Source organism: Onychostruthus taczanowskii, unplaced genomic scaffold (assembly GCF_017590055.1).
Source record: "Onychostruthus taczanowskii isolate IOZ18803 unplaced genomic scaffold, ASM1759005v1 scaffold8, whole genome shotgun sequence".
NCBI lineage: Eukaryota > Metazoa > Chordata > Aves > Passeriformes > Passeridae > Onychostruthus > Onychostruthus taczanowskii.
The window spans coordinates 12,822,320-12,846,711 of NW_024505892.1; the positions used below are offsets into that span (position 1 = coordinate 12,822,320).

At 39.5% G+C, this 24,392-nt stretch overlaps 1 protein-coding gene across 1 annotated transcript in view; it reads left to right on the forward strand.

Moving 5' to 3' along the window:
• The window catches only part of TIAM2 (TIAM Rac1 associated GEF 2), an 87,932-nt gene that overhangs the window by 16,186 nt on the left and 47,354 nt on the right, over positions 1 to 24,392 (forward strand). The window contains exons 6-13 of the mRNA XM_041423960.1: positions 7,040 to 7,225; positions 8,205 to 8,351; positions 11,761 to 11,823; positions 16,076 to 16,240; positions 18,932 to 19,036; positions 19,462 to 19,540; positions 20,460 to 20,552; positions 21,589 to 21,837. Coding sequence (XP_041279894.1) covers positions 7,040 to 7,225; positions 8,205 to 8,351; positions 11,761 to 11,823; positions 16,076 to 16,240; positions 18,932 to 19,036; positions 19,462 to 19,540; positions 20,460 to 20,552; positions 21,589 to 21,837 — 1,087 coding nt within the window. The remainder of the gene's footprint in view (positions 1 to 7,039; positions 7,226 to 8,204; positions 8,352 to 11,760; positions 11,824 to 16,075; positions 16,241 to 18,931; positions 19,037 to 19,461; positions 19,541 to 20,459; positions 20,553 to 21,588; positions 21,838 to 24,392) is intronic.

A 24,392-nucleotide genomic window follows, 5' to 3' on the forward strand; every position in this document is an offset into this window, starting at 1 on the left:
TCTTTAAATTCTGTATTGACTTAACACCAATACTTCTCTGCTGAAGACTTAATAATTCTCAGGACTTTAAAAGCAAGAAAAACCTTTTTTTTGTTTCACAATTACTACCACCTGAAAGGCAGTTGTACTAAGGAAACCTTCACTTCTAAAGATGCTGTGGATATTTAGATATACTTTTACACGCTTCTTTTTGGTGTCCAGCAAATGGATTGGAGAAGCTCATCCAGTACTGTCTGGTAAATTTTGTGAATTTGAAGGCAATCAATCAATTGATAAAATGAGTGCTAAACAGAAGAGCAAACAAACAACAATAACAAAAAAGACAAAGAAAACATCATTTTTCTAGAGAAATTCTTGTTTAATAGGCTTGGTGCTATCAAACTGGTTGGGAAATACTTTCAGTCTTGTGGCTTATATGAGGGATTCTCTCTATCTGGGTTTACTGGCCTAATAATAATAATAGTAATAATAATAATAAAATAAATAGAGTTTGTAAGTGTTTAAGAGAAAATTGTGGCCCTTCGCAAAGCTATTGGTGATGCTGGTCAATTTAGAAGAGATCAATGAAGCATCTGCAAGATGGCAGTGTGGCTGGAAATCTCGAGTCTGCACATGCTACCTACAGCCACATATTATTACTATGTGAAATAAATATGTTGTGTGTGATGGTATTCTCCCAACATGTAACTTCTCCCCTCAAGTGAAGAGAATTAGGACAATAGGTAGTAAGTTTGAAAAACTCCTGGTGCCAAGATGAATTTCAAAGCCTTTCTTTAAAAATTTTTTAGTTTTCCTAGATGTTTAACCTGCTAGAGAAACCACAGTGTTTGCTGTGAATACGGAGCCCTGTTAGTGAAAGGAATTATTAGCATTTGTTCAGATAATCATCTCTCTCTTAACAAAGAGAGCTCTTTTAACAAAATATTGCACATTAAGTCAGAAGTGAAGCTGCCTCTGCCTGCAGAACTGGTTTTAATGGGGTGGAAAACCTATCTCGCAAGAGAGACCACTGCAGCCCTTGTGTAATTGTTTATGTACTTGGTACATAAGTCTATCCTGATGTCTCACTTTAGAACAATAGCATGATTAATAGTTGCTTGAAAGCATTATGGAGTTTTGTCTTCAAATTTTAATATGTTGGCATAATCATGTTTTCCAAGCTATTCAGAGGTTTCTGATGTAATTCATATTTTCTCTGCATATAATTTTTAACTTTTCAGAGGGTTAGGAACATGTGTATTTACTGGCAGGCACTGAAATGGTGAAGTGTTAGTGAGTGAGAAGAACAGGCGCATGCTTTTTTTTGAGGTATTTTTTTTGTAAGTTTTCATATGTGTCCTCCACCTAAAAGTAGTTTGTCTGTTGCCATAAAAAAAAAAAAAAGGATCAGTAAGATGGTGGTCTGCTGATTCTGCATAGTCGTTAAATCCATTAGTACCTTTCTTTCTTCCTTTCCCTGTAGTGGTCTCCAGCTTTTTACAAAGAGCATAACTTCATTTCTTTGTTTTTAAAATGTACTTGACTCTTTCTCTTTTCTTTTACATTTGAAGAAGGATGATTGGAGTAGGTCTGGGAGTTTATTCTTCAGCCTCCACAAAGCTCAAATTTCATGTCTTAACTTTCTATAAAGCATTTGATGAAATATTTTCTGACATTGAAATCCAAATTCTCAGTAACACTCAAAGGCAGTATTTTCAGGGAACTTTGCTAACACATGCCATCATTGCTGCAGACAAATTCAGCTGGAATCTCAATACATAGTAACTTTTCATTCTTCCATATCCTCTTCAAATTAAAAAAAAAAAAAAAAAAAAAAAAAAAAAGTCCAAGCTTGTTAGAACAGACCTTCAGTTTGTGTGGTCTTTGAACTGGCTAAAGCAGATTTCTGCTTCCTGAGGGGTTGGTGCAATATCTTTCCAGATGTTGCTCTTCAGTAACATTTTACTTCATTTTACCTTCCCTACATCATTAGCAAAGTACTTTAGTAGTAGTAGACTGGAAGTGAAATGAGTAGGCAGACAGAAGGTTAGGGAAGTTCAACTCCATTCTCTCTGCACTGGTGTTACTGTTTTACAGATGCATGAATTTCCCTCTTTGTTTTGCAAAGATTTAGCATAAGGTAATGAAAAATGAGTGTGGAGTTGCACAGCATTATCTCATACAATGGAGCTGGTGGGGCAGCCTGTTCAGAAAGGGATGACGGTCTGGGTTTGGAGAGGGTAGCTGGGTAATAAAATTCAGTGGCTTCCTTACTTACATCCCTAGCTGCAGACATATATATGGTACCACCAATTTCCACTGGATTTTCATCAAGCTGTAAAATGGGTACACGTGTCCACTTTCATGCTATCATTGGTATTGGGAATAAGATTACCTCTATCTGTTTTGGTTAAAAATTATGAAAATTCTGTTTTTCCAATGCAACCAAAAAGATGGCATTTATTGTAAAAAATCTCCATTGTCTTGTTATTTCAGGAAGATTTCTTAACCTTTTTTAAGTCACCATGCAGATGAAGAATAAAGTGTTGCTAATTTCACATGAGTGTTGTTGTACTCTTTTACAATGCCTTCGTTATTTCTTTAAACTAAAAGTTATGATAGCATCTCAGTAGTGTTTTTTAAAGTAATGGAATTTCTGGAAGAGTGATGGTTTTGCTTTTTCGAGTTCTCTTTAGGAAGTAATGACAATAAAAATCTGTTCCCTGTCCCCAGAAACCAAGTGACTCATTTTTCCAGATGGATACAATATGAATTGTGTCTGAGAACCGGGATTGGAATGCAAAGAGTTTGGTGTTGTTTGTAATGTGGTTGAAAAGCTGTACATACAAAACAGCAGCAGAAGTTTCTTCTCAATCCACAGAGTTCCCTACATCAGCCTGTAGAGACGCTTTCCATCTGGAAATAAGATATTGTGTAGGGAAAAATTGAGAATTTTTATTGCTATAGATAGTGAATTGTGTCAGCAAGGCCCTCATGTTTCTGCATGGTATAGGAACTACTGCTAAATAAAATCAATTTTGAAGGCTGAAATATTGAGAGAAGGCCCTCCTTCCTGTGCATCTTTTCTTTTGTGCTACTTTGAATAGATACCAAGTGAAAAGCTGGTGTTTTGTTATCAGGTGAGCTGTCCAGGAAGTTTTTTCCACCCTCCTTCTAGGTCTTTGAGGTATTGTTACACTGAGTTGATACAGTGTAATTTCTGGTCCAGCTTTACACCATTCACACTCTGGTTTGTGTTTTATTATATTGAGCTCTTTTTACTTTGTGCAGAACACGTTTGCAGATGAGACAGTTCTTCCTCATCTCCCCAAAAGATACTGTTTGCACTGTAGTGTAAGAAGGATGAGGGGCCAGGAGCCATCCCTGAGCCACCCTGCCTTCGCTGGGACTGCTGAGGCCTTCCCTTTCCCAGCCTGCAAACCCTAAACCAGCTGAGGTTTAAACCAGCTGGTGCCACCGCAAATGTCACCTGCAGAGAGAACTAGAGCATGTAGGAACTATGGATCCCCAGATCACATGCTGGTAACCATTAGCCTGTATATATTTACCTCTTTTTTTTCCAAGCTCCCACTTTAAAGTTTAGCTATAGAGAACTTAGCAGGTTTATTGGTCTGAGAGAGACCTGCTTTCAAACAACTTCCTTTAGCTCCTCTGTTTGTGTGACTTAAAATGTAATTAATTTGCAGTTTTTTCTTAGTGTCTAACCAGATTTTTCGCTAACCTGGAGGAGATTTGACTATTTATGTTCTGAAAATGATCATTACTGCTGAAGTACTGCCAACAGTACCATGCTGATCTTCCTTTGTGTGTTAACTCTTAATAACTCATTCTTGCACTAAGTCTTTGGTGCAAAAGCTTATCCCTCACATAATTACTGTCTTGCCCTTGCACCAGGCTTCCTTGCATGAGTTCTCCTGGTGGCCCAGGCTAAATAATTCTCAAGGATTCCAACATTTTTACTCCTTTTTATCTCTCTACCACAGCTTCCTTTTCCACTCTACCTTACAGGATCCTGCTAAGTTCAATACATTTATTTGGGTGGCCCCCTCTTGCCTTTCTTCCAAGCTCGTTCATGCTGCCATTAAACCGAGAAATTCTTGCTTAACATTTCCCTGGACTGACAATGACATCCTCCCTTTCCTCTGGAAAAACGCTTTAATTCTTTCATGTTTCATGTCTGCTCACTAGTCTTGGTATGCCTCATTTCTGGCCATATCTCTCATCTCTTTTTGGACTCACTTTATGCTGGCATTAGCCTTTGTCACCCGTTCCTGCTCCCACAGCTGTCTGCTGCATCCACTTTTTCCTGTTTGCTTTCGAGCAGATTTCAAAAGGCTGTTTTTTCTGATGAAGTTAAGTCCTTGAGCCTTCTTTCGGGTAGTCCTCCCACGTGGGACAGAGATTTGCCTCACACAATAGCAGAATAGGGATTGCAGCAGCGAGTCTGCAGGCTGTAAATTAACTTCATGGACCAGGTCATACTGTGCTTTGAAGTTGTTGCTTTTTTATTTGTGTGCTTCTCCCGTTTAGTCTTCAAGAATATAAATCTCTAGGAAGAATTATCATAGTTTAAAAGCCCTAGACAAATAGCAGCTGGTATTGGTTCATGGTCTGCAATTGGTTCCAGACATCCCTGGTTTTGATAAGACTACAAGACAATCCCAGAAATTCCTTGCCTACAGCTTTTGCTAATGCCATTAAATGTAACATTGTGATTACCGATGCTTTTGGAGCTGATTAGCCAGTATCCTGTGTGACTGATAAACACTGTAATTTAATTATTTCTTCAGAATGCCCCCATGTCATTCCCCACTTCCCCTTCTTAGATTTTTTTAAATTTTAAAATACAACTTCATGTAAATGTTTAATGAGGATTTTGAAGAAGGCCTAAGACACACAAGGATGCCTGTTCTCATCCTGTGTTCAGTGAGGACAGGATGCCCCACTACAGCAGTGCCCAGAACAAAGCTTCCTCTGTTCCTGATCTATTAAAAGTTGACTTGGCTCTGTACCCACAGAGGTGTCATCTTGAAGGGAAAGACATTACCTGAGCTTGTAGCTTTTGGCTTTGTGAAAAGCTGACAACCATGTTTTCATTCTAGTTGGATGTTGACGCAGAGAAAGAGCCCATCTCACAATCTCGTATTGGAGTTGTCCCATGTGTAAAGTACTGGCAAACATAAAAATGCTCTAAGAAGCATCTGAGAGCATAAAGAAAGAAAAAAAAAATCAAATAAACCCAGGGAAAAGAAATATTATTCTTTTCTTTCTGGAGCACAGAGGAGAAGATGCATGTTTCAAATGTTTGTGATGAGAGATTAGACAAGGCATCTTCGTTATGTGTATGTCTCTGTCCATTTTCACTAGACTTCTGTGAATTTATCTCATTATAAGCTTTTGTAAATTCTCTCTTTTGCCTTTAATAGTCATTCTTTGAAAGATTTTTTAAGTGCACTGTGAATTACAGTTTTGCATTCATACCTGTGAAAAATAGTATATTGTCTTCCATTTCCTCACCCTACTCACCAAATAAGATTTACGTCTTACTTCCAAAAGTACCTGATGCAACAATTGGTGAGCACATATGTAAGGAAGCTGGACTGGGTGGGCTCTCTATCGGATGTAGCACAAACCTTAGCATCATGTTCTTTGCTTACTTCTTTCATTCTTGAAAGTAAAGTGGCAAAATACTTACTTAATTCTTGAAATATTTGGCAGCATTATAAGGAAACGGAACTGGTTTTGCTTCTAAATGAGCCTAAAGGACATAGTCCACCTGAGGTTTTATATTTGTCAGCTTGTTTCCTGAGCCACAAAGGTGCTTGTCCCAGCCTTGGCTGATCCCAGTGTGAGGTGATAATGTCCTGTGCACATGGGGACAGGCAGGTGTGCCAGAAAAAGGTATAAAGCCAACAGTCATTAGAAAAAATGTGATGAACTTTCTCCACAGCCCTAAACAACCTGTTGAGCAGGCAGTCTGCAGTGATTGGAGCTGGCATTGAAAGTTCAGTGTTGCCAGGGTTATTTCAACAGTTGTCAGTACATGATCTTGGTGTTCCTTGACCTAATGGACATGCCTTTTCTGCCTTCTCATTTATCAGTGTGCTTGCTGCCTTTTTTATTTGTACTATCTATAGGTATTACTGTGTGATGTGCATTAATTGTACAATCTGCAGGGCAGATTTTTGCTGCAAGAACCGGTATGTAAATTGGGGAAATGAAGAGCAAAATTTGACTTTGGTGCAGTGCATAAGAATATGTATTTAAATAAGTATGCTGTTTTAAATGAGTGTGAATATGTTTGTTTAAATGAGTGCGTATTTACAAAAATACTTAAAGCCTGTCATCTAAACCTTGATTTAGAGCTTTCAGTCTAGTAAATATTTGAGTCTTCACTTTCTAATTTTACATTGAAATGGGGTTAAATTGTTACATCTTAATGTACCTGTGGTAGATATATTTTAAAAATTGCATATTTACATTACTTCTTTTGGTACAGTGGTTTCTATTGGGTCTGTATAGCTGTTTTTGCAGTTTGCAGTGTTGTCTCCTGTTTACAGTTAGAGGAGCCATAGGATGGTAGTAAAGACGAAGAGAACCTACCCCTGTAGCTACTTTGCTACTTTCAGCCAGCCAGCCAGCTACACAATCTAAGCTAAAAAAAACCACCCCAAAACTAATTTCCAAAAAGAAAGGAGTGGTGGGAGGGAAGAAAAAGAAAAAAAAGCAAACTTTTGTGAACCATAGGGTTGTGTTTTTATGTAACTGTTTTTGTGGCTATCAAACTACCCGAAGTTCATGGTATGTTCATCTTGTCAGTATGTGTTTAAGACCACCAGCTTTGTTTTATTTCAAGTCATCTTTTGGGTTGATGTAACACAATATGACTGAATGTGTTTTGGCAGGGAATAGCTAATCTAATCCATATACTACCAGATGAAAGCAATTTACTCTGGGCTTGGGGAAACGCTCGAATTTTCAGTGCAGCCCACAAAGGCATTTTCCCCCCATTTAATTGTCCCCTTTTATATCCAAACAGATCCAGCAATGGGAACAAAACCTGGAAAAATTTAACATGGACCTTTTCCGAATGCGATGTTACCTATCCAGTTTGCAAGGTGGGGAGCTCCCAAACCCAAAGAGCCTTTTGGCTGCTGCCAGTCGTCCTTCAAAACTGGCGTTGGGAAGGCTCGGCATTTTCTCTGTCTCATCCTTCCATGCACTGGTAAGTCCAAATGCACTTCTGTGGGTGTGTTACACAAAAACTCCATGTGCTTAGATGTGGAATTGTGCTGGGATAATACATGGCTGCACCCACATGCATTGCTCAGACAGCCCTGTATCCTTGTCACCCTCTCTGCCTGCTCCTTGCCTGCAAATACATTTTCTTCTGCAGGATATGGCCACCATGTTTTTTTTTTTTTTTTGGGTTTTTTTTGGGCCCCAGAGGACTCCAGACTTGGAGTCCCTCCTAAAAAGGAAGTATTCTTAGAACAGGCTAAAGCTAGAGACAATTAAAAATTAAATGTCACTTTTTTTAAGAACTGTGGGCTGTGTTTCTAAGGAAGAATGAGTGAGATCCTCAGCTGTAAGCTGTTGCCACCCTGTCTGCTTCAAGGGGAGTACAGCAGTAGCAGGTTCGCCTCTGCTCTTCAACCTTGGCAGGGCTGCAAGGGTGATCTTGGCAGAGAGGGTTGGATCACATTTTCTGCATGAAAAGTCTGAAGAGTAGTACTGAAAGACCTGTCAGGGAATGTGTTCCTCTCCACCACTGATTTTATCTGTGTGGTTTGTGCCGTTCCTTGTTAATAACTCAATGCCATAGCATTTATCTCCTGTGTTTGGCAATTTGGAGAGTCTGTCTTCCTCTAGAAATTTCATATCTGAATGATAGGTTATTGTTCTTCAGAGCCCTTTCATTAGCTTTTGTTTTACAGAGCAATATTTTATCAGATTCTCCCTTCCTATGGCTTCTAATTTTGCCCCATGACAAAAAAAAGTATGCTGCCATGCCACTGAAATACTGAAACAAGCATCACTGCTGAAAGCTTAGAACATTGTATTTGCACTTTGGCATGTTACACTGAGATGAACTGAAGTAACCCCCATTTGATGCCTCAGATTGAAATATTTTTCTGTTATGAAAGTCAATATCTTTCTGTTATGAAAGTGATACAAGAGGGTCTGTCTCTGTGTTTAAATAGATCTGCTCCAGGGATGAAGCTGCTCTCAGGAAACGTACCCTGTCTCTGTCCCAAAGGGTTCGAAATAAGAAGGGTTTATTTTCTTCTCTAAAAGGACTGGACACATTGGCAAGAAAAGGAAAAGAAAAGCGACCTTCCATAACTCAGGTAGATCTTACTTGCTGGGGATGGCACAGAATGGCTTGTTTCTCCTGGAGTTCATCCTGCAAGGTGCTGTTGGTGCACAGGGTAGAAGACATTTGTCCGTCAAACCTACCTCCAGGGTCTCAGCAGGTTTGGCAAACTTGCAATGGGATGATCACCTGTGAAGAGTATATGTCTAATTTGGGATTTTTTTGTGATAAATAAGATTGGTGAATGACAGGTTTTGACCCAGTAATTCAGTTATTGTCAGCATAAGAACATCAGGCTGGAATTTGTAAGAAAACTTCTCTTCTGGCACATTGCAAACTGTTTGGAAGTAGGGTTTCTTTCAAGATAGCCTCTCTGCACAGTCCTTAATACCGTGTGTGCTTGTTTGTGGCTGGGACTCTGAACAACTGTTGCAATTCAATATGGAGTGACATAGGTGATTCTTCAAGGGAAAAAGAGACTGTGCAGAGACAAACATCTTTGGCATGGCCTCTTAAAGCAGCACACACTGCCTGGCAGTACATTTTAGCCACCAGGAGAAGACTGCTGTCATGCAGGGAGTTGGCTCTCAGTACAGACAGCTGACTAATAATGCCAGACCAGTTTACTGAAGACTTAGCACAGGTTTGGTGTGCAGGGTCAGGCTGGCTCTAGGGAGAGGGACTATGCTGATGTGTGCCCCCAGTGAAGGGCTGCACTGCTGGTGAAACCACAGCATCTTTTTCTCTTTCTGGATCTAATGGCCCATGCTTACATTTGGTGCAAGCTCCACACTTCAGGAGTCTGTGTTTTCTCAATAAAAGCTCAGTTATATGCGAAAAAAAGTTTGCTGCCTTTTCCCTGAAAAAAAGGTAAATAAGAGCAGAGATGCTTCTTGACAGTGAGGCTGAATTTACAGAGGTGCATTCTCACTCAGAACACTACTGCTTTCACTAGCCTCTGCCGTGTCTGCTGTTGCTCCTGCAAAGAAGTATTTTGTGCATTGTTCATTAGGTAACTTTGTTCCTGGCCCTTGATTTTATTAGTCACAAAATCTCTGATCAGCATGTGTGGTAGTCTGTTGCAGAATATTTAAACAAGCCTATCTGTACATGTCCTGCTATAGACACAGAGCTGATCCAACAGATTTCATGTTGCAAAATAACACATCAGGATTTTCTGGTCTAGCGGTTTGTATTTTTAAAAGGTAAATATCTACGTATTACACTGGCATTAAACTTGTGCCTGTTACACATTTTAGCATATTGATTGAGATGTGTTAACATGGTGAAATTGATTAATAAAACTCAAGTCTGTGTTACAATAGAAGGAACTAAAGGAGAAATTTTCCCTAGGTCATCCTTGTCACATCCTCTGTGTTCTCCAGCAGCAGAATCTGGTCTGGGAGTCCTGCACCTCTATTTCTTTATTAATGTGAGCACTGAGGGAAGGAATGTTATACCCTTTAGCTCTGTTCCCAGCAGAGCTGATACCTTGCACTGTTTTTAACTGGGTAATAAGTCTTCTCATATGCTTTATAGCCCATGAAGGGGATTCTGTGGAGCTCAGGGACAGGGAATATTATAGCTGTGGCAAGGAGAGGAGGCTCCTGCTGCCCTCCCAGTGCTTTTCTGAGCAAAGAGAAGGGAGGCCTGTCACAGGCAGAGGTGCCCCCCATGGGTGTTTACCCTTCTTATTTCAAACCTTGCAACCAGCTGGCCCAAAAATGTTTTCATTTTCATAGACAAGCTGGAGTTCTTAATTTTGTTTTTCTTTTTGTAATTAAACACCCTGCAATATAAGTAAGGAAATTTAAATGCTGAGTGTTGCCCATAAAAGTCAGGAATTTTTATGGGCATGGCTTAAAAACTGACCCATGAACCTAGAAGATGGCTGAAGAAAGAGCCACAGCCTTGCTCAGACTTGTGTATATGCACATAATTCTATATCAAGATCAGAATAGGCCTGAGGATAACTTTTTTGTCTTTTTCAGCCAATTGGGTTAAGCAGAGAAGTGGAGGTTCTTTCTCTGCTCATTGTGTTGAGATGTTTCTGTCAAACAGTAGATTAAAAAAAAGTCTTGCTTTCTTGGATTTAGGTTCATTTGTCTGTAGCTGGTATGTTTTGATCTACAGTACCCTAGCTTCAAAATTAGATGGTATATTCTTGAAGATCATTGTGTCAGAGAAGTTTTTAATTTTATCTTGTTTATTTTTATGGCATTAATAAAAATGTTCAGAGTTTCTGTGCTGGGAAGCTTTTGTAAACATTAATGAAGTGGCTCAGTCTTCTACAAATCAGTTAATAAAACTGCACTGTAGCAGATGGGGGATGTCTAGGCTCACATTATCCTCAGTTTCTTAAATGCTTATCTGCTTTCCTATGTCTAAATGGTGAACTGTTTTGAAAAATCATGAGCAATAACATACTTTGATTATATCTGTGGGTGAGACAAGGAAGTTCAGAAGTGGTACCTTTTATTTGCATTGGCAGAAACTGGATTTTATATGAAATCTAGGGAGTTTGTTGTCTTGGATTATCTGAAAGGGCTTTTGCTAATACCAGAACCCCCCAAAAGCTCAGCTGTAAGTGTGATATTGTCCTAATTTGTTGACTGCAGAAGAAGTTGAAAAAATGGTTTTTAAAATTTGCAGTTTAGGAGGGTAATGTTATTACCTGCAAATCTCAGATATATAAAGTGTATAGGTCTATCCTTGTGTTTACACCAGCCTTATCACTGAAATATTTGTATCCATAGCCATTTATTTTATTAAAAAAAAATAATCTTAGCACCTTTGTGAGATAACCAGTAGTTAAATTTCCAAAGCATGTGGGCAATGCACATCTGAGGTCCTGCCTTCACCACTTCCAAAGCAGACAGAGTAGTCAGCTACTTTCATTGCTTAATAGTGTGATGTTTGGGTCAACTATGCCTTTAAAGCTAACCTAAAAGTTTCAACTGATACTGCCAAGAAAACTGGTTAGAAAAGATGAAAAACTGTATGGTAGGAGGTTTTAGAAACCAGCAACAACTATTTGAAATAGTCCCTTGAAGTCATGATGAGATTTGTAGCTCTCCCTAACAGTATCCTGAAGGGTGAAATTTTTAATTCCACATCCAAGTGTATGGTTTGAAGGCAAATGACTTTAATCTTATTAGTAAATACTAGATAGGAAAAAAATAAGAACATGTTTTATATGTATTTGAATCTGAGTGTCCATGTAGCTTAAATTTTCTTTATATGGAGAGAGTTGTATTTCTTTATTACTTCTAGTCAGAATAAAGCAATAAAAGGTACAAAAGATCCCTGTGACTTAGCAGGTTGATATATATTCCTTAATGTAATTTTATTTTTTGTTTTTTCAATAGATTTACCCAAAACTTGTCAGAAGCAAAGGTGTTTATTTGTTCAACCTACTCATTTATCTGTGATGTTTTCAATAGGTTTTTGATACAGCAGGAGGACATGGATTTTCTGGCGTGCAGAATTCAGCCAACTCTGCTGAGGTATGATATGCCTGTTCTCATTCTGCATCATCATGTTTTTGAGTTCCTCAATGCATTTCTCTAAGGTAATGGCAGGGCTGGTTCAGAGACCCTAAAGAGGTTCATAAAATGTATTTGCTGTTAGATGACAGGATTATAACTCTGCTATTGAAACCACATCAACATAAGTTTCTGAGCATTCATGGTAAGCTTTAAAAAACCAAACCAAACTCCTAGAAGCTTCTTCACACACTAATGCATACAGTCTATACACTGTGAGAGAGACTTGGGGCCGAGCTTGTTTGTAAGCATCTTTCACAGTATGGCAAATCATAGGGTGGTTTGGACTGGAATTGACCTTTATAGGTCACCTAGTCCAACCCCCTGCAATAAATATGAATATCTTCAACTAGATCAGGCTGCTCAGAATCCCATCCAATCTGACCTTAATGGTTTCCAGGGATGAGATGAAACCCAGGGTATATTTTTCCCCTTTGTCTGCTTCAACAGAACCTTTGTATTTCAAGTTTTAAGGCAATAAAATCTATGTAAAGTCTATGGGCCACCCTATCAGAGAAGTGAGATTTAATATAAAGCTGGAGATTGCCCAAGTAGAGGAGAAGGATGGAGCATCCCTTAGCTGCATTAGCCAGTAAATTGCTGTAATTGATCTTCTCTGATACCCAGGAGGAGATATGCTGCTTTTGCCTGCCTGGCTTCAGTCATGGCCCTTCTCCATTCCTTCAGCCTCCCTGGGGCGCAGTGTTGCCATTCCCCAGTCTGGAAGGACATCTCCCACTGACAGCAGCTATTCTGTAATCCTGTAACACTGTTTTGCCTTATGAAAGTATCTTCACATTTTGTCTGTTCTTTGAAAAAATGGATTGAAATACCGGAATTCCCTTTGTTACTCGGCCACTTGCCTGTTATTTCCTGGAGCGGGAAAGTATTTAAACCGAATCACTCCTCTGTTTTCAAAATAAATTGTAATTATTGGGTTGAAATCAACTCCTGTAGAGAACACTTAAAAAATTCCTCCAGAATGTACCATTGTGTGTGGTGTGAGATGGCATTCTTCTCCCATCTCAGGGACAGCAAACACAATGCATTCCTGTTCAAACATGCTGAAACATGGGAAGGTTTGCCACATGAGAAGCGACCAAATCTCTTGGGCACAGCCCCTGAAGGTTTCTCCTGAAGGGCTGTGACACCAGTCCTTTGGTTGGGTGCCAACCCCCTCGGGGCTGGGAGGTTGCTGCAGCTGCCTTATACACCAGGGTCTGCTGTGGTTCTCCTGTCCTCTGGCCTAACAGGAGCATTTACTCCTCCTGAACCCTTCTAAGGAGACAGAGAAATGTTTTGAACTCGGGAGCAGGCAGAATGAAATGCTCTCCCTTTGGTGAAGTGTCAGCAAAGGGATAAGGTCTGTCTTCTTGTCCCAGCTCTAGGTAAAGCAGCCTTCTCTAAATTCAGATAGGGGCTCACAGCCCTCTTCCCCAGGTAGAGGGGGACCATCAGAGGTCAATATGGCTGCAGGTTTTGGGCCAGGATTTAATAATTTAGCAGGGTTTCGAGACTAGAAAAACACACACAGTTTAGGTGCTGAGCAGACCTCTGGAGCTGGAGAAAAACATTTTTTTCCCTTATTATTTCAACCCTATTTCTGAAACCTTTTTTTCAATGGGTATTAAATACAGCGTGGGCATTTTTAAGATCCTGACATTTTGGTGAATCATACGACAACTCAGAAATGATTCATCATAACTTTGAAAACCGTTATGCTGGCATCAGCCTGGTTTCACTTGCTGATTTAAAATGAAAAAAAAAAAACAAAAACAGCATCAAAACTTTTATAAAATGCTGCCTGGGTATGACAAATAGCGAAGTCTGCCAGGGAAGCTGTATTTTCCCTGAAAAGGATGATAAAACTAGAGGCAAATAGTGGGAGGAAATTATGAAGTAACCTATTGGTCCTGCAGCAGCCCTGTGGCACAACATGTGACAGTCTGCAAGTCCTGGCGCCTCTTTCTGGAAAATTGGATGGGTTGTTGTAACTTCATGTGGCAATGAATGAATGAACTATTGTGGAATTGGTCACTGCAGGCATAACAGGAAAAAAAAACTGTTTTCATGTCAGATTTTCTGAGATGGAAAATGTGGATGAAGCAACGGTTCCTTGACTGCAGTTAAGGAACACAGTCATGTTTAATAACAGAGGGAAGTTTATCTCAAATTGTATGCTTGAGCATCAATGTACATGGCAAGGAAAGGATGTAGCTCACGCTGTCTGCAGAGCTTTCTGTCCTGTTATGAAAGGTTACATCAAAAGGTGGCCTTGAACCTATTTCTCATCACCTTAATCCTCTATGATATGAGGTTATGGGTTTTTTTCATCATCTCTGGCAATAGTGAGATTTATTCCAGTTGTACAGATTTGGAGTGCTAGTGTTGCAGGGCAATAAACCATTGCAGCAGTTGCAAACCTCCCTTACTGAGGCAGGCATAGCATTGGTTTTCCCTGGAGAAAGCCACCAGGGAAATTCAGCCTGACTCATGTGCTAATCTCTTGCAGCCTCCCTGCCTTGCCCCCTTTCTCCTTTCTGTTATTTACACTGTGGAGGTAGGTCAGGCTTCATTCTCAGGCAGTTGATTTAGTGTGGAGAGGACTAGAGTTCCACAGGAATTATCTTCTTCAACATCACCAGCATTACCTACAGCCACCAAGGTCAAACTTCTCCTGGTGTGGATTTCAACACTGTGTTAATTGCAGTAGCAGAACATGACTCCTGTTGTGTATAAATTGATAGATTTCAGTAGCATTTCCATCACCTGTGTTAATTGAAATTTCATGTTCAACTAGTTAAAAGGGACGGTTGAGCAAGACAGACAAGATTAATGAAAAGACTTAGTTCATTAATATTATTCCACCAAACCAGTGTTATTCTTCCATCCCATTATTACTACGCCACAATCTGGGTTGTCTGTAACCTGAATTTCTGCATTGTTTGGTAATTACCTGGATAGGATTGCTTGCCCCACTGTTTTTACAGCCACAGTTGTTATTTGCAAAAAGAAAAGAATATTGGTTTTTCTGTTGTTACTGACAGATTGTTGTCAATAACTTTGCTGCCTGCAGCAAGGAAAAGAGGCTCTGTGCAGCTTTTGCAGCAGCTTTTAATTGTGGTGCGCCCCGGGCTTGTGTCCCAATGGAGAGGGGGCAGAATTGTGTAATCAAGGGTCTTTATGTAGGCAACAAATCCCCCCAGCACAACAAACAAACGAAAAATACTAACAAAAAGCATGAAGGTGGTAGGGATGCCTGGGAACAGCTCAGGATATCTTAACATATGCCTTGAGTGGAAGTCTTGCCACTCTGTGGAGTTATTGTCTATTTCCAGTGGCTGTATGGGGAATCAAGGGACCCCATCTGCATAAACTTAAATGCCTTGATATAGGTAATTAAGTGATGTGCTGAACAGGCTGACCCAAATAATATGTGAAACTCCAATTCTGAACAGCTCTTGGTGTATGTCTTGTCCTTGTGTGGCTTCCTTTGAAACATTCAGCCTGAAGTGCAGTACAGGAGAAAGTGTGAAAGTGTGAAGGGTGAGAAAGTGACAGGGAATTCATTTAGGACTGATGTTATTTGATCAAGCAGAGTGGCGTTGGAAGGAGGGAGAATGTGGAGCAAAATGGTAAACAGGCAAATACCCTCTGCTGCCAATGAAACATCATGTTCTCAAACTGTAAATAAAATAGGAGCACTTCATTCTTACTCTTGGCCTTTTTTTTGTTATAGCTAGCCTTGCCCCACAGCGCTCTCTGCTGGAATTTTTTTTGTCATCGTCTGTCAAAATGACACCAATTTATTTATTTATTTATTTATTTACAGAGTTATTTTACATATATTGGTTAGTTACAATTGTGGTTGTCAATTTTCTTAAAAATTTATTTCCACTGTATATATAAAACCAGGTAGATACTTATTTCCACATTATATCAATGATTAGTATGAGATAAAGGCATAAAACTCCATAATGGGAAAGCACAGCAAGTTCAATCTGAGCTCTAGAAAATCAGGTCTTCAATAATGAATGAGAGCAGGTAACAGAACTCTGCCTGGATTGCCATGGGGAAAATACACAGCACTGTTTTTGAGTCATAGCCACTGCAAACTTCTAATGTAATTGAAATGGTTTAGTTTGGTTTGGTTGTTTCTGTTTTGGTTTTTAACATCTATATATGTTGTACTTTCCTCTCTTGTTTCCAGCAGCAAGTCGACGATTTTTTGAATGTCTACTGCTCAGTGCCAGAGGGCATCCAGAAGGAGAATGCTTGGGAAACACAGACGTATGTTCATTTCTGTGATGGCCAAGCTGTGGCGCTGACACTCAAGCCAGAGCACAGGGTGGAGGATGTTTTGTCTTTGGCATGCAAGGTACTTATTTTTGATGTAAAATTGCTCCTTGTAAATAGCTGCGGACTTGAGAAGGAACGCGGTATATCAGTGGATGCATGAATAGGGAAAACTGTGGTAAGATTGTCATTATATATAATAATACAATAATGAGATAATACATAATACTAATAATACATAATGAGACAGCAACAGGGAGATGCTTAAGGCACGTTGCTCTCTTTCCTTAGTTGTGGTTTTTATATGCTGTAGCTAAGGCAGCAGGGTTGTGGAAAGGTTTTCAAGAGCGTTGCTGGAGACAGCACACAGGAGGTACTTCCAGAGCAGCGACAGTGTGCCAGGTAGTCAGCCCTGGGCAGCCTCAGCACGTGTCCACTCTGTCTTGTCCTTGCAGCAAACCTGGTTGTTCTGTGCAAATTAATCACAGAGGAGCAACAGGGACTGGTTGAGTTAGAGCCAGGAGATTAAAACATTTAAGACTGCTGTGACAAAGGCTATCATATAGGTTTGCTTCTGAAATGCCCTTTATAAGCTTTTAATTAAATACAAGCTCTATTTGTGAATTTCAAAGAGTGAGTTCACTTGTGAAAGTCAGTGCTGGCGAATTGAGAGGGATTGCTATAGACCACGGAACAGAAAACAGTCACAGGTTGAAGGTAAAATACAAATACCAGTTTTAGCTACAGACAAAACACCGGCACCTCTGGAACATTGTAATATACCTAACATTTCTGCCTCCATATGTGTCAGTGCTTGAACTCTATAACTTCACAATTCAAGACACTTAAATTATGCTAAACAGCTTTTTGGAAAAAAATACTCTTTACCCCCAAGTTCTGTTTTCTGGCAACTGGTAAATATATTTTATTTCCTTCACAAGGGAAAAAACAGGAAAAAAAGGAGTCCTGTGCCGGACAAGATCCAGCTGTAGCTTTTGGCATAGGTTACGGTGAATTTCCATGTGAACTGATTGAACTGGTTTGAAGTTAAAGAAGTTTGAGGCTTTAATGGAGGAAAGGGCCCAATTTAATGGCTCTTTTCACATGCTAATATTGGGTGGAAATAAAAAAGTAGAAAAACTTTTAACAATCCAGAGTAAACTATTGTTTTTAAAATCAAAATAAGCGCTCTGATTTAGGCAAGTCCCAATGCATCTCCAGGGCACATTAAGAAGAAATTATCTTCTTGTGGCTTCTTCTGATGGAGACTGAATCCTTGAGAAAATATTTAATGTTTGGCTTTACTTTTAAAAACTTGCCTGTGCCCGGTCAGGCTGAAGGGATTGTCTGATAACGACTTGGCCACCAGGTGGCACGGAAGAGACAGAACAGTCTGAAGTCCTTGGGGCGCCGTGGGAGACTCCTAAAGGAGGAAAATAAAAGTGAAATTAAGTCGGAAAAGGAAATTCCTTACCTCTCTAACTCTATCATTCAAAAATATTTGTAATTGTAAAGCTGACTTTTAATTGTCATTGTCTGTATCACATGAAAATTTGGTTTTAAATTCCTTGATTTTTTTTCTTAAATGTTTTTCTGTTTTATTTTGTCTTTCTATTCTGTGTGTAAAGCTTTTCATAAGCATTCTCTAATGCTGAATACTTTCTGCTCATCTGTCCTGGTTCTTTTCCTTCTTACATTTTCATTCTGCTCTGGTGAGTGTAAGGAATCTTTCTTCTTAAAAGAAAATGTTTGAATGCTGTGTGGATAAGGCTGAAGTTCAGAAGAGTTGTTAGGGTTTTATTTTTCCCCTTCATCCATGCTTTATGAAGTTTATACTTTTCTCATTTCTGTTTTCCATCTGAGGTTTTTGGATAGCACGTATAAAACAACTTGTGCATTTTAATTCAATTTTTCAGGATTCAGAACACAAGTGACTTGTAAACTGCAGCAAGTAACAAAAATTAAGTTAATTGCTAGTTACTCAGTAGAGTTAGATTTTGTAAGTAGCCGAGATGCACTAAAGGGGTTAAATAACCCTCAGAGAGGGTGTCAGTCCTCTTCTTTTGGAAATGTTGCTTCCTCCTGTTTTAGAACTGTTGGTCTATTAATATGCTAAAATGAAACGTTTTGTGCCGTGGTCTCACCAGTATCCTGATTTTTTCAGAGCCTCCCATCAGGGGCTCAGCACTTTCAGGCTAATATCCTTTGGGAATATCCCTATTTCCCGTTGGCTTCCTGTTGAGACAGGATCTTTGCTTTGACCTCATGTGGTAAAAAAAAAAAATAGGGGAAACTCTCTGATCATAGATGAAACACAGCAATAAAAATAAAATCTAATAAAGGCAAACCCTTAGGGAACCTGCTTGCCATCCCAGCTCCTCTCCTAACTGCCCATACATGCACACACATTTTCTACATCAGAAGCAAAAGCTGCTGAGCAGAATTGAATCATCAGAAGCAGTCATAGTAAAAGGTGGTTGTGAGTGTTAAGTTCAAAAGGCCAGAAGACTGTTGCGATATTAGTGCTCAGTTAATCTAATAGCCAAGACAGAGTGTTTATTAAAGGATTTGGGAGGATCATAAAGCAAAATGGAATCTTATCTTTTAAGCAGTGCATCTAGTTTTGTTTATACTACAAAAATAGGTAGAAAAATATTTTTGAGATTGCTTTTTGCATGATTTTAGAAGCTTGTTGTGTGTGTGTCATTTCTTGGTCTTCTAGGATTCTGGAAATAAATAATGAATTCCAAACTCCATTATTTTTCTTCTTTAGATGAAACAGCTGGAGCCAAGACACTACAGCCTACAACTCAGAAGACTGGTTGATGAAAATACTGAGTATTGTGCTCCTGAACCATATGAATACATAGTAGACCAGGAAAGTGTATCTCCTTTTTGATAAAGTTTTCTGATGTCCCTAGTTGCAGTTGAGTTATCACCTGCAAATATGTGAAATTGAGATCTAAAATAAGGTTTAAAAGCTGTACTGGGACTGCATTCTGTTATTTTGGTTGACAGTTTTTAGTGTCTAGGCACTGCAAATACTTTCTTCAAGAAGAGTTTGAAGATTTGAATGAGGCTTTTAGTACAAAAGTAAGGTGTCACTCTGTACTCCAGAGTGGATTGTTGGTCTTTAACTTTAGTCCCACTAATAGCAGTGATGCTTACACAGTAACACAATTCTCTATGTAAAGACAGCAAGTCTTGATGCAAAGAATTTTGTGCTTGTTTCTCATGCCATATCTGGGATTTGATGCTTACATTTTCAGTTTGATGACTTCTGCTACTGTTCCTTTCTAACAGGTGTATGATGAAATAGAAATTTGTCCATTAAATGTTTATCATGTTCATCTTACAAAGACTGAAAACATAAGTGATTATGGTAAGCTCTCAGGAATTCGTCTTTTTATTCTTCTCATTGCATACTTTCTCTCTTCGGGACTTTTTAGTTTCTGAGAGCAGACAGAGCCGTCCTTGATAGCTCAAACTGTGAGTCTGCAAAGAACTTGAGGCATTATAACAAAGATCCAAATTGATTGTTTTACACTGGCAATTGCATTTCTTATGTTTTGGAAGAGTCCACTTTCTAATTTTCCTACAGTGGCCAAATAATTGAAGCATGGGCTTGTTAGAAATATGAATGTCCTTTGCCAGGACTAATATAAGTGCTCAGTCAGGCGCTGGTCAAGGTCTGCCATTTTTTTTTTTTTGTAGTGGGATCCTCTGTTGGCACAGTATCAAAAGTATACTTTGGAACTAATTCTGACAGGCTTTTTGTCCAGGGGAGGTAGCTGTGCCTAGGAATAATTATATACCTTGCAAAGATACCTTTGTAAAGCAGCTTTATGCTGTACTTTAGCTGCAAGTCAGTTTTAAATTATTATTTTCTGACCTTTCCCACTCATTCATCTAGTATAGTTTGTTGCTTTGTAGTTTGGGTTTCCACTTTTTGGAATTGTTTAATACACTTCTATGTCTGAGGGACACTCTGCAGAGCTCTTACTGTAAAGATGGACTGTGCTGTGTTATGGAAATGTCATGGAGCTGAGGTAGAAAATACTTTTTTTGAAACTTTTTTTTCTTTTTTACATCAGAACATGGCATTTTCCGGGAGTTGAAAAGTCTTACTAATTTTAACAGATCTTATAATGACTGGGTAACCTTGTGATAATTTCTATGTGCTCTATGGGTGTGTTCTCATGAGAAGTATCTTCCTTCTCATGTAAAGTCTACTAAATACAGGAAATAAAAGGGGAATGTTCCCAAGAAAGTTTATTTGATTTAAACCTCTTTTACTTCAGGCTTTGCTGTCACAGCCCAAGTTGCCGAGAATGAACATCTCACCCATATCTTTGTAAGTGATGTTCTTCCTGATGGACTGGCATACAAGGAAGGTATTGTATCCTGGTTTTGTTTAAAACTATTCATTATCTTCTTTGAGTCCAAAAAATTTGAAGGAGCTTTAGTAATGCTGTCTCAAATATTTCTTGGCTTTTACTATTCACAGTTTTCTTTCCTGAAGACCATGGAAAGTATGTAATAGTAGGAAAAATAGTGTATACAGAGTAACTGAATTATCCTTTCAGTGCGGTGGGGACAGTTCTTATTCACCCTTGGAGACAAAGTCTGTGTTCAGCCATCCAACTGAGTGCTTTTGCACAGAGAACAGACTGGAGAAAGAGTTCATCTCACACTAGGGAACTTCATGGGCTTGATCAGTTTCTATGACCCATTGCTTCACTTTTGCTGGCAAAAAGCCTTCCTTCCCAGAACAGTTTTCTGCATACATTTCTGTGAGCACCTTCCCACTGTGCTGCTCAGAAACTGTGCCGCTCTTCATCGGCACGTGTGAGCATCATGTGGGTTCTGCTATCTGAAAAATAGTCCCAGAGAAATGGAGACAGAGATCTGAATTTGCTACCTGGTGTTAATATCTGCTTGTTTGCTGACTTAGACAGCACTTGCCTCTGTTTAGATTTATATAAAAGCTGATAAAAACCTCCATCCTTAGTTGTTGCACCTTTGCATGAATAATTTGATCTGCATGACTCTTGCCTTGTTCTTCACAGCTGATGAAATATGTGTTATGGTGCTGTATAGTGATGGTATCTGCTTGTGAGAGGTGCCTCTATTCTAATCTTCTTGAAAGCTGTGCTGCTCTCCCACCCACCCAATTCTGTAGCATCTTTAAGCAAAACCAACTTGATTGCTGTACTGTGGGTAGCACCTATCAAAGTAAGCAAGCATGAGGTCAATCTATATAATTGCAGCACAAATAAAGCTCCCATTGGTTCTGATGGACTTATGGTAGGATTAGGGTATTTGAATTCAAACCAAAAAGATAAAAGGCAAGCCAACATAAGGTTTGAGTTGTTACCCTTTTTACATTATATTACCTTTTTTTTTTTTTTTCCTTTCACATGCTGCCAGGGCTCCGAGTAGGCAATGAAATCCTGAGCATAAATGGAGAGGCTGTGTCTGATCTTGATCTCAGGCAGATGGAGTTACTGTTTTCAGAGAGAAGCGTAATGCTTACAGTGAGAACGAGCCAGCGACTCTTATGTGTGTCCTGGTCAGATGGTGACGTTTCCAGGGACCCAAAGAGTTTGTTGCCCCCTCCAAACCAGTCACAGCTCTTGGAAGAGTTTCTAGATAACTTCAAAAAGAACACAGCAAATGGTAAGAAATTGACAATAATTCTATTACTTCCACCTCACTTCAAATATCACTGTTTTTTAAAACTCAGTCATAATTAAAATTGTGTGCTTGCCTTAAAAACACAAGTACAAACTGTTTAACTTCCATTTGTGCTCAATATCTGTCTGTTATTATTTTTTAGGGAGCAGGAATGGAACAGAATATGATTATATCTGCAGAGAAATTATAATATTTTAATGTTTGTCTTTACCATCCAGTAGTATCAAGTGTTCTCTTAACTGTTCTGTGTCATCTCGAGTATCTCCAACAGATCCATTTCCCAGGCATCAGTGGTTGAAATGATGTGATGGCTTTCAGAAGCAGAGTATTCTGTGTTTGCCATGTTTCTGTGTGGCAAAGTACCACTTACATTAAGGGTATCTTCAATGCAGTAGTCATCATCACCTCAGAAAGGAGGCTCTGCTCCCATCCGGTGATACTGTGCTCCTGTTGGATACAGCAGCCATTGTGTAGAATAAAGCCTATGAAAAGAGCTTTTATGGGGATTGTTCTGCTTCTGCCTGCTCACATTCCTTACTCAGTGTAATACCACTGTTTTAAGCACTGGGTGGAGGATGTATCTAACAGTGCTGTGTCAGGGTGAGATCCTGGTGGGTTGCCATGTGAGGAGCACCAGGCAGGGAAGGTGCCTGTGTGGTAAGGAACGCTCCTGGATGACATCACAGGCCCCCAGCCCCAAGAAGGTGCCAATGCCCACTGCTGGGTTGCCTTTCCAGCTGGAAATAGGAGGTGACACATAGAGTCACTCTGACGCTGGGGGTGGAGGCGAGCCATGGTCTCCCTTCGCTTCCTTTATCTGATGTTACTTCACTGGAGAACCACATCTTGTGATGCCAGAACACTTGTGATTGTCTGTCTGAAATAGAAACAATGTGGGGCTTTGCTCCCCTTTCTTCCCATGCCTTGACTATTTTTCAAACAAGGTAGAAGCAAATTTAATGAGATTTTCAGTGGAAAAGGTGCAGTTTCGTCGCTATGACTCTGGAGGGTGCTAGTAAAATTCTGCAGGAAAGCTAGCCAGGATGCAGTGCTGAGTGAAGGGAGCAGCAAGAGATTCAAAAAGAGACCGCTGATTTTTGCATATAATTACGATGGCGAGTGTTTTCTGATTGGAATTTTTTTCGTAATTAAAAATGGGAGAAGAGAAAGAATCACATAGGAGAAGTTGTTAGAGTGGATTTAATTATAAAGCAATTTTATTAGGTCATCTTTTGAAATTAAAAGAAATCTGAATACAAGATTTGTGATTCAGTAAGTAGTATCTCTCTCAGGGGCCTTATTTCAATTTAAAATGCCATTAAATTGACTAGTGGCACATAAAAGTTAGTGTCATAAACCAAAAATTATGATAGAGCTAATTAATTACATAATTATATCAGGGCTATCATTAAGCTTGTTGGCTTGATATCATAGGCCAGCATTACCTCGAGTATTCAGTGTAATAAATGTATGTGTCCATTCACTAGATTCCTCATTCCTCAGGGATAAATTTGCAACCTGTTCAAATATTCCATTATAATAGGAAATTACTGTAGTATGTATTATACTTTAAGCACTAGTGGATAAAGGGACATAGTATATTTGCTTTTCTGCTTAAAAGCAGTTAAGGAAGATTTATTTTATTCTGAAAGGGAACAAATAGTTCTAAATTAAGCTTCGTGAGAAGAACAATTATGTTAATTGAATTCAGTGCTTAGTGTCTGATTACCTGATCAGTTCAAATGGAAACAGAAGAAAATGGCATTACTTTGAATTAATAGATAATCATAAAGGGTTTAACTGTTCTGTGTCCTGTTACTCAGGAATTGAATAAGATTTTAGATTAGTGGAGGGGATATTTAATGATCCAAGCAGAGATTTGGAGGCCAAGGACTCTTAAATTCATATCCAGTCTTTAGGAAATTCATAGAATCATTAAGGTTGAAAACACCTTGAAGGTCATCAAATCCAATGTTTGACCAAATGCCACCATGTCAACCAAACCACAGCATTCAGTGCCACATCCAAGTGTTCGTTGAACACTTCTGGAGATGGTGACTCCACTGCATCCCTGTGCATCCCGTTCCAATGCTTAACCAACTGCCTTTTCAGTAGAGAAATACTTCCTGATGTCCAGCCTGAACATTCCCTTGTGCAGCTTGAGGCCATTTCCTCTTGTCCTGTTACTTGCTCTCTGGGAGAAGAGGACAACCCCCACCTGGCTACACCCTCCTTTCAGGGAGTTGTAGGGGACAAGAAAGTCTCCTCTGGGCCTTCTTTTCTTGACGCTAAACAACCCAGCTCCCTCAGCCATTCCTCATATGACTCACTCTCCAGACCCTTCACCAGCCCTGTTGCCCTTCTCTGGACATGCTCCAGCCCCTCAAGGTCCTTCCTGTAGTGAGTGGCCCAGAGCTGATCACAGGATTTGAGGTGCAGCCTCACCAGTGCCGAGTACAGGGGGACAATCCCTGCCCTGCTCCTGCTGGCCACACCATTGCTGATCCAGGCCAGGATGCCATCGGCCTTCTTGGCCA